This window comes from Phoca vitulina, unplaced genomic scaffold, assembly GCF_004348235.1.
Source record: "Phoca vitulina isolate PV1807 unplaced genomic scaffold, GSC_HSeal_1.0 scaffold92, whole genome shotgun sequence".
Taxonomy (NCBI): Eukaryota; Metazoa; Chordata; class Mammalia; order Carnivora; family Phocidae; genus Phoca; species Phoca vitulina.
Genome location: NW_022589795.1, coordinates 307438 through 318168, shown reverse-complemented (window position 1 = coordinate 318168; position 10731 = coordinate 307438). Strand labels below are relative to the sequence as shown.

General features: G+C 51.4%; 1 protein-coding gene across 1 annotated transcript; it reads left to right on the top strand.

The window, feature by feature from the left end:
* The first annotated feature begins 4049 nt into the window (after positions 1-4049).
* On the top strand, positions 4050-10401 carry KRT9 (keratin 9). Its single transcript, XM_032396463.1, is given in 8 exon segments — positions 4050-4718; positions 6287-6369; positions 6491-6647; positions 6923-7084; positions 7762-7887; positions 8012-8274; positions 8656-9068; positions 10382-10401. Coding segments are annotated over 8 exon segments (1893 nt in total).
* The last annotated feature ends 330 nt before the right edge of the window (positions 10402-10731 follow it).

Genomic DNA, 10731 nt, shown 5'->3' with positions numbered 1-10731 from the left:
CTCCCTGGGCCCCACGTGGGGCCCAGTGACACAGCAAGCGCGGGGTGTGAGCGGCTGGTTCCAGCAAGCAGCAGGGCCCCTGTGGTCCGAGGAAGGCTGTCCTTGTCCCCTCACGCCCCAGTCCTCTTACCCCTGCCCTCTGGGGACACCTCATAGGTGGCATCTGGTTTCCTCTCTGCTCCTCTGTTCACCTGAGTCCTAGCAGCCCCTTGTGTCCCACTCCCTCCCCCTCGGCGAGCAGGGCCTGCACTGTGGGTGCTGGCTTGGTGGGTGCGGGCTGCAGCCTTGCCCAGGGGGCTGCAAAGGCAACGCAGATCCGCCCTGGGTCTCAGGCGCCAGGGTGCCCTGAGCTGAGTATGCGCTATTTCTCACCTGTGCTCTGGAGGTTTCCTGCGGGAGGGGTTTCAGGTGGGACTCCGAGGGCAGCCCCTGAGCCCTGAGAGGGTAGGAGAGAGAACCAGAAGAAATCGCTCACCCAGGCCAGGGCTCTGCGAGCCTCCCCCATCCCTGAACCCATCTTCCGGAGTCTAGATCCCTGTGCCAGACAGGGAGAACTTGAGGGTAGGGAAGGGACGGCGCCCAGGGACTACGGGAGGAGGGTCTCATTTCCCGGCCGCAGGACTGTCCAGCGCAGCAAGCTCCTCTTGACACTGGAGGTAGATGTGGAGGAGACTGTCCGATGTGGGGAGCAGGGCCGCAGTTGGAAATTCATCCAGAGACCCCTCCAGACAAGGCCTGATGCGTGCACTGTATTTATGGCCCCTGACAACCGTGTATGGAAGGGCTTCTCATGAGGAAACTGAGGCCAGGGCCCCAGGGCAGGGAAGGTGGGGCTGGGAGGCAGCCCCTTCTCTCTCTGCTCCACTGTTTCCCTGAGCCGCAGTGAGGGGTGCCAGATGGAGAGAGCAGAGAGACAGAGAGAGAGCTCGGGAGAGGGTGACAAGCCCCGGAGCAGATGTGCAGGGACAGCCCAGAGGTGGGAGAAAGGCCTGGACCCCTTAGCACTCAGGGAAGGGAGGGGGGCTGGCAGTGACCAGTGTTTCCTCAGTGCATGTAGGAAATTGGCCAGCCAAGTCCAAAGTTCAGGGAGAGCCAGCTGTGACAGTCGACGCTGGAGTACATGAACTGTTAGGTCCTCGCCTCGCTGTCCCCCTGGGACATGGGTGTCCCCACCGGCAGTCCAGCCTTCCCTGGTAGCTGCCATGGAATTCGGAGGGTTACCACCTGCTGTTCTGAGCTGTGTGTGGGTTAGGGCCAGCCCCGATGGTGGAGGGAGGAGGTGGCTGAGGGCAGAGTTTGGAGGGCTCTGGACCCGGGCTGGAAATGGGCTCTCTCACGAAAGTCAGCTGGGTAGGGGTACCCCAGCTGGAAGCTTCTGGTCAGTCAGGCAGGTCCCGATTGCCCCAACCCAGTCAGACCTAGACTTTTAGGACCACCCCCTACCCCAACACGAATGCATTTGCAGAGAATGCACGTGCAGGGCCCGAGAGGGGCTGCTCTTCTGGCTCTGGCCTCCCCTGCTTACCCCAACTCTGCCAACCCCTCCTGTATCCGGCTCGGGCATCCAAGACCTGGGGGGTACATCCCGGGGTGGCAGCATCACATGGGGATCAGGGGAGGAGGTAAAAAAAGGCTAGGGCCTTCCCAGGGCTCCAATCACATTGCAGGCAACCTGGGAAAGGTTTACAAACAACATGCTTGCCCCCAACCGTGGTGTAAGTGCCCGTGTGTTAGGCATTCACAAAATGCCTTCAAGATTTTTTTGTACTCCTTGTTTAATTTTTTATTTGATATTTAATATTTTATATTAATATTTTGTATGACCCATTTAAATAGTTACTGCATTTTGGTACATCAGTTTACCTGTCATTTTAACGAATAGATGTTTATGAAGGAAATCCTGTACTACTCTGTTACTACCAAAAAATGAAAATCAGAATCACTTGCCAGAAATAGATGGAAATGACATAAATAAATACTTAACTTCTAACTAGATGCTGTTGCTTCCTACAGGCTCTGAGCCCAAGGCCAGTTTTGGTTTGTGAAACTGCGATTGGCAACTAGGGAAGTGTGTTGAAGGGGCTGTAGGGTCCGACTGAGATTTTCTCTTTGACTGATTGGAAGGTTGAAAAATAGAAAAAGGAATGTTTTTCTCACCAAGTGACTCAAAATTATTTCACAGAGTCTCCGTGTGTTGCCTAAAAGCATCTCAAGAAACATTGGTCCTTTATGAAGCCTGAGCATCCTGTAGCTACAGCCCAGAGGTCATTGCCTTTTCCAGAAGCTGTTGCTAACCACCTGGAGTCTCTCTTCTCATCTTTAGTTCTTAGCATCTCCTACCTGGAATGACCGGTTATCCTTCTTTTATTCCATATGTGTTGGGATCTTAGTTGGATGAGACATGATGCTGGGTACTGGGACAAGTACAAGATTGAACAATGGAGCAAAGTGCAAAGCCAAAGGGAGAGGACACAGGAGGGCTTCAAGAAGGAGGGGGCACAGAGATGGGTCGCCAAAGATGAGTAGGAGTCTCTGGGTAGAAAAGATGGAGGGATATTTGAATTGGAGCAAACTGGAAGCTCTGAGCATTATCTGAGGTTTGAAGGGCGGTCGGGAGGATTGCAGGATTGGGTTAGGGGGTCTGGGCAATGACAGCAGATGGGGCTGGAATGGAAAGATCGGTATGGGCCTTGAGTGCCAGGAAGGTGGACCTTATCTTGGAGGTGAAGGGAAGTGCCTGGAGTGATGGGGTCACACCCGGGTGTGGAAAGGAAGAGTCAGGCCTGAGAGAGGCAGGGAGAGCAGCTGCGAGCTGATGGCAAAGATGCAGGTGAGGGCAGAGTCCAGAGGGCTGCTGTGGTTGAATGATCAGAGGCAGTCAAACTGTTTCTCGAGCACTTCTCATGCTTCTCTTCCTAAGAGATGGACATACCATTAACATCATCTTTTTACAGAGGAAGGAACAGAGGCACCGAGTACTTACATAACTTGCCGAAGTCACATAGCTCATGAGCAGGGAGCTGGGGTTGACTCAGGTAGTCTGGCACCAGAGCCCCCTGCCTTCCTTACCTCTGTCTTCTGGCCTTGCTCACCAGAACATACTTCCGACTTTCTGCCCAGAGCAGGGGGCTTGCAAATTCCAGGAGGGCTGGAAAAGCCACACATCTCTGGATCCCCCTCCCAGGGCTCAGTACGGGCTGGGCAGTCAACCAAGGTCAATTCCGTACCCACTGCTGGGCCCTGATGAAGGACCAGGACAGTCCAGCCTCTTGCCTTCCTGCTCAAAGGTCAGCCAACATCAGCACTGCCTTATTTCTCCTGCGTCCTTTGTGTGAGCCCGGCTTGCCGGGTCCGAGTGCTGGTGGGCGTGCTGCTTTGTCACCGTCTCAGCCTCTCTGCCATGCCATTGTCTCCTTCATCAGACTGGAGTCTCTGAGAGCAAGGACTGGGCTCCCCATCAGACTGGGGCTCTGAGAGGGCAGGGGCTGGGCTCCTCACTCTACTGGCAGCTCTCTGTGGGCAGGGGCTCCCCCGTCCTCTATGGTAACTCCTTGGTACCCCAGTCCTAGCTCCCCCACAGTGGGCACAAGGTGGGAGCAGGGAGGGGGACAGATGGTGATAATCATCAATGGGGGAGGTGACTCTACTCCTGGGAGTTTCTATCCCAGAGGGGCTAAGTCAGACTGGCAGTCGGGCCAGCTAGAGACCAAACTCTAGGATCTAGGTACCCCCTTGGCAGCAGAGCTGATTTATGGTGCCCCTGACAGCCTAATATCACTAAATTACCCCACACAATGGAGAAAGGCTGGGCTGCCTCCGGGCAGTCACCAAAGAACGCTGAGCCCGGGGCAGCCCTGCCGCCTCCCGATCCCAGACCTCCTTCAGGTCTGTGGGGGGAGGCTGGTGCAGACAGAGGGCACACCTAGGTGTGCCACCTTCAGCTGGGGGTATAAGTAGGAAGCCTTGGGGACAGCTCTGTACCCTGCACTTGGGAGCTAGCAACAATCTGACGACTGCTTCCTAGCCCACGAGCAGCAGCAGGGCCAGCCATGAGCTGCAGACAGTTCATGTCCTCCCCGTGGGGCTGCAACAGCTCTGGGGGCAGTGGGGGCAGCATGATGTCCTCATTCAGCCGCATGAGCTGCTCAGGGGCTGGTGGAGGAGGGGGCCGATTCAGCTCTTCCAGTAGCTACGGAGCGGGGAGCTCTGGGGCCTGTGGGAGGGGAGGTGGTGGCAGTTTCGGCTCCAGCTACGGTGGAGGATCTGGGGGTGGTTTTAGTGCTGGTAGCTTTGGTGGATGTTCTAGGGGTTTCGGTGGTGGTTCTGGAGGATGCTTTGGGGATGGATCTGGAGGAGGCTTTGGGGGCTCTGGGGGCTTTGGTGGTAGTTCTGGAGGAGGCTTTGGGGGTGGTTCTGGAGGAGGCTTTGGTGGTGGTTTTGGAGGAGGCTTTGGGGGGTCTGGGGGCTTTGGCAGTGGCTTTGACAGTGGTGCTGGTGGTATTCTGGTGGTATTCTGGTGGTATTCTGCTGATGAGAAGACCACCATGCAGGACCTCAATTTCCGGCTGGCCTCCTACTTGGATAAAGTGCAAGCACTGGAGAATGCCAACAAGGAACTGGAGAATAAGATCCGAGACTGGTATGACAAGCAGGGGCCTAGGGCCTTCCATAGGGATTACTCCTCCTACTATGACACTATCGAAGACCTCAAGAACCAGGTAAGTGGGGAAACTCTGTTCCTTCTCTCCTGGTCTCTCTGTCTCTCTCTCTCACACTCACGCACACATACACACACACACTCACATGCCTTATCTTCCAAAAAATGTCAGATGCTAGACTCTAAGCTTAGGTAACAGTCAGGGGGTCCATTTTTTGGAAACATTATACTTTCATCAGAAGCAAACTGTGTTTGGTTCTTGATGGCACCAGGGCTGGGACTTTGGCCTGTGCTGTGGGCTTTCATCACCATGTTCCTAACTTTCAGAGTCTGAGCAGAGCAGAGAAGAGGCTTAGATTAACATGGGGGAGCCTGGGACTGGATGTGGGGGGTCTCCTCTTGGCCTGGTCCCAGGATGGGAATGAAGAGGCAGTGTGGAGGGAGCATAGAGATGGAGGCACTCCCCTGAGAGCCAGTGATGCAGTCCTGGGTCTGCCATCAATTCACTGTGTGATCTTGGGAAACCTGATGCCTCTCTGTACCTGTTCTCCTGTGCATTTAATGCAGAAGATGGGCAGACCAGCTCTTAGGTCCCTGTTGGTTTGAAACTTCTGTAATCCTATGAAAAAGAGCTAAGAGTGCTACTGCCCTAAACAGGTAGATCATATGGCTCAAGAGAGGAGAAAATCTGTGCCTGTCTCTCCTCTCATGCCCTAAGAATTTAGAGCTTTCTAGTTTGGAAAATTAGAAGCTGTGTTTCTTCCTTCCTACTTCTCCTGGGCTTCTATAGAGGCCTGTCTTGATATTTCCAGGTACACATGCTAGTTGTTTAGGTGATGAACAGGATCTAGAACTCTGGGGATGGAAGTAATATATCCACTCTTCCATTCCTCCCACATGCTCCCCCCATCTACCCATCCTCCCACCATCCATCCATCTATCCACTCATCCATCCATCCACATGTCCATCTATCCATTTATTTATTCACTCAATTTAGTGAATGACTACCCTCAATGTTGCCCTTGGCAGACATGGTGATGTACCAGACTTGGTCTCTGTCTTGAGGAGCTCACAGTCTAGCTAATTTGCTGTTCCCACTTGTTCCCCTTGCCTTTACAACTTCTGATAAACAACCTCTAGATATCCTGTTTCTTCTACCCCAAACCTCTTTGATCTCTTTATCCATGTGCAATCTTAGCTATCCTTCAGGGACCAATTCAGTTGTCACCTCCTCCCTGAAGTCTTTCTTGATCTCCTATAGCCATATGTCATCTCTCCTTTCCTTGATCTCTTCTATGATAACTTTGGATGTGGTAGTTGATTGTGGGCTCCTTGAGTAGCAATATCTCATTGATCTCTAAACTCCACAGTGTCTTTTGTAGTAAATCTTCAAATATTTGTTGAATGAATGAATGAATGAATGAATGAATGCCATACTGGACATCCTTGCTGAAGCCTGTGAGGGGTCTGTGCCTTGTAGTAGCTGTTGGAAGCTCCTCTTACCTCTTAATCATCTTCCTGGATGGGGTCCTCATCTCTTATGGCTTTGCCTGGCTTCTTGCCCTCCCAGCAGTGAGTCATAGCAGGGAAGCGTGAGTTCCATGCCATCTCCTCTTTTTTTTTTTTAGATTGTGAACATCACAGTGAACAGCAATAAGATTCTCCTGGATCTTGACAACACTTGCATGACGTTGGATGACTTCAGGATGAAGTGAGTCCTGCTCCCCCACTCCCTCTGCTGTCATAAATCTTTCTCTACCCCCTAGTGCTCTGAAGGTCCCAATAGGGACTGGTGCCCTCTTGCTCATTTCCTACCTGTGGATGGTCTGCAGGTATGAGATGGAGAACAGCCTGTGACAAGGAGTGGATGCTGACATCAATGGCTTGTGGAAGGTGCTAGATGATCTGACCATGCAAAAGTCTGACCTGGAGATGCAGTATGAGTCTCTGCAGGAGGAACTGGTTGCCCTCAAGAAGAATCATCAGGAGGTACAGCCCTGGCTACTTGTGGCTTATTGAGGAGAAGGAGGAACAGAAGTGCAGAGACAGTGAGGGGACAGCTATGGGACACTGCCTGGGAGACATCCTTTCCCTGACTCTTAAGGACACTCTCAGTGCCTCCTTTGCAGTGCCTATGGTGGTGGTTGGGCTTTGCCTTCACAGCTGTGCCTCTTTTTTGTACCTCTGGGGAGGGAGTGGGGAGGGCTAAAAGTTGGTGGAGAGGATCCCACCCCTTGACCTCACATCTCCTTTGTTCCTGGCAGGAGATGAACCAGCTGACTGGGCAGAACTCTGGAGATGTCAGTGTGGAGATAAATGCTGCTCCTGGCAAAGATCTCACCAAGATCCTCAATGACATGCGCAAGGAGTATGAGCAGATCAGTGCTAAGAACCGTAGGGACATTGAGGAGCAATATGAGACTCAGGTCAGCAGAATGGGCTACCCATTCAACCTTCTCTCTCTCTTCCATGGATCCTTCCACTCCTCCACCCCATCTCTCTATTCTCCCACCCCTCTATCTCTTAGTCCAGCTATCATCTGTCCATCTTCATTCATTAAACCGCAAACACAATTATTGAGTAGCTTGTCAGTACCAGGTTTTATGTGAAGTCCTGATGTCTCAGAGATGAGCCAAATAAGACTGCTGCCCTCAAGAAGCTCACAGTTTATTACATATGTAAACAAGGCAGAGCATGAACAACTCATGTAAGGCTATGTGCCATCAGAATCTAGTAGAGGTACATGGTGTGCTTCTCATGCCACACTGAGCTCTCTGATGGGCCTCCAGTGCCTAGCATAGACCCTGGCACATGAGGGCATATCTGTAGTGTGTGTGTGTGTGTTTGGGGTCAGTTTGAAATAAGGTTAGAAAGGTGGTTTGGGGACAAGTGTGAAGAGTCTTGAAGCCTTGCTGAGAGGGAATGTTAAGTTGAGAGGATTGGATTACCTTGGCTAACTAGCAGACCCAGAACTCAGGATGACTTGTCTTTGTTTTTGGCTCACTCTTGGCCCTGGAGGCAAATGTCCTGATAAGTGGGGCAGAGCCTTGCCCATGGTAGTCTCTGATACAGCCTGGTTCTCATTGAGCTCTTGGGTTTTCAGATGAGCCAGATAGAGCAGGAGGTGATGAATAGTGGACAGGAGATGGAGTCTAACCACAAGGAGGTGACCCAGCTCTGGCACAGCATCCAGAAGATGGAGATTGAGCTGCAGTCTCAGCTCAGCAAGGTTGGTAGTTCTGCTCTATATCCTCTGCCAGAGTGAGGCACTGAAGGCTTGGCATGATCACTGGAGTGGGAAGGGGAGGAGCTATGATGTAGCATCCCTCTTATAGCCTCCTCCTGCCTCCTAGAAATCAGCCCTGGAGAAGTCCTGCGACAAGGAGGGGATGCTCCTTGTCGCAGGACTTGGTGTCGCAGACACCAAGAACCACTACTGTGGCCAGTTGCAGCAGTTGCAGGAGCAGATCAGTAACCTCGAGGGCCAGATCGCTGAGATCCAGGAAGAGATTGAATGCCAGAATCAGGAATACAGCCTTCTGCTCAACATCAAGACACGGCTGGAGCAGGAAATTAAGACCTACCACAGCCTCCTTGAGGGTGGCCAGGAGGACTTGTAGGTTCCCCAGGACTCTGTGGAATCCCTAGGAATTTCTAAGCTCCTGACACTACATCTGTCCCTCTGGATAGAGGCAGCTGGGGAAGTTCCTGTACACAAGGGTCTGATGGGTTGAGGACTTCTTCATCCTGTAAGGGAACCTCAAGGCATTTGGGCTTTGGGAAAGGAGGTTGGTAACAATGAGAGAAGAGACTAGTCCTTGCTCCAGGGAGAGGGAGGCTCTCCCTTCAAGCTGTGGTGCCAGTCCAGCCTATCCTCTACCTTGCAGAAGGAAACCTTAGGAAGATTCACATTTGGGTCCTGACTCTGTCCAGGTCCATCCTTGAATATGTATGTGGGGTCACTAATTTTTCTCTCTGTGTTATCTTTCCTTCTCAGTGTATCTCATGAATCTGGACGAAATCACTTTGGAGGTGGCAGAAGTAGATATCAAGGTGGAAGTGGAGGCAGTCATGGGAGAGGATCCTGGGGAGGAAGTGGAGGCCCCTATGGTGGAGGAAGTAGTTCTGGAGGAAGAACTGGAGGCAGCCACGGAGGAGGAAGTGGAGGCAGCTATGGTGGAGGAAGTAGTTCTGGAGGAGGAAGTGGAGGCAGCTACGGAGGAGGAAGTAGTTCTGGAGGAGGAAGTGGAGGCAGGGGAGGAAGTGGAGGCAGCTCTGGGGGAAGAAGTAGTTCTGTAGGAGGAAGTGGTGGTGGCTATGAAGAAGGAAGTGGGTCCAAAGGAAGAAGTGGAAGACCATCTCAGTCCCAGTCCTCTTCCTCCAAATCTGGTGAATGTGATGATAAACAAGGTAAGGAACAACTCTAGCTTTTGGGGTCAGGGAGGCACAGGTGTTAAGCTGTCAAGGTACCACCCCTTTTTGAGTATCTTTGAGCTTTCTGGAGAATGCATATTCTGAACAGAACTAGATTTTAGGGAGGTCTCTAGTGAGGGGTCATATACTTGCCCATGTTTCTGAATTATCATTAATTTTGACAGAACTTTGGGTGAGGCTAGGACCAAATCTACACATGTCCTGAGTCTCAATAGCATAGGAGATGGGTTGGAAATTGTGCATTATCTTATATATTTCCCACCACACCCTATGAGGTTGGTATTGTTATACCCGTTTTAGAGATAAGGAAAATGAGGTTCAGAGAAGATATGCAGCTTATTCAAGGTCATACAACTAATAAATGAGGGACTCAGCTCTGTGGGTCTCCACAGCCAGTACTTTTAATCATCATGAGGATGGGGAGACCTGGATCAGCAACAGTTCAGGTATAAAAGAGGTTCAGGTGTTGTAGTCAGTGGTTGGCTCATACAAGTCAGTTATATGGTGCAACCATCTAAAGGGACATATACTGAACATAATAATCTAAATGTAGAAGAGTCACACAGTGAAGTGGTCTCCAGGTCAGAGAAAGTTTCTCCTTATGCATGTTGAATTTCATAAAATAAAAATTTAATATGAAATTGTAGTAAAAGCCTGAGTAACACAACTGGGAATGCTTAGCTCAGAGAAGCCTTGAGGTGCATGGGAGCTGTCCTTCTCTAGGGTGTCTGGTGTGGTTTTGTGTGTTAAGTGGCACTGCAGGGCCATGGATGTATGGGCTGGGGCCACCCTTGCCTCAATATCCAAGAATTTTACTAACAAACCTGTTGAGTGGAGGAGGGGCCAGGCTCATGAGCCTTCATCCTCAGAAATGGAAAAGTATCGGGGCACCTGGGTGGCTCAGTCAGTTAAGTGTCTGTCTTTGGCTCAGGTCATGATCCCAGGGTCCTGAGATTGAGCCCCACATTGGGCTCCCTGCTCAGTGGGGGCCTGTTTCTCCCTCTCCCTCTGCTGCTCTCCCTGCTTGTGCTCTCTCTCTTTCTGTCAAATAAATAAATAAAATCTTAAAAAAAAAAAAAAAGGAAAGAAATGGGAGAGTGTATGTTAGGGCTGCTGCAGGAGAGCTTTAGGAATTAGATGGGGGCCACTGGGACCCCAAGGTCCTTCTAGCTCTTTGAGCTCCAGTCTCCTTGCTCCCGGTGTGCCCATCTTTCTTTAAGTCCCAGTCTCTCTTTCTCCTGTTCTAAGTTCTCTCTTCATACTCTTACGTCTCTTCCATCTCTCCACAGGCTACCAGAATCGATACTAGAGCACCTGTAAACTCTCCTGGCCCTGCCCTAGCTGAGTGTCCTCCAGACAGGCAGTCCCCCAACGAATCTGCTCATTGTCTTCTGGCATCAGGAATAGCTGGCAACGAGCCCCAGAGCTCATTTGGGACTGGGCTGAGTGGGCCTGTATGCCTCTGGCTGCCCATTGACTCCCTCTCTTGGGAAGGTTCGGGAGACCTCTCTTCCACTGTCTGGTCTGGGGGTGACCCCACTCCTTGCCTGATCTCATGTTCCTAATAAAGCTTTCCTACTGCAAATAAAACTTGGACTTTGACCCATTTGTTCTTTGGGATTAAGAAGGAACAGAAAGG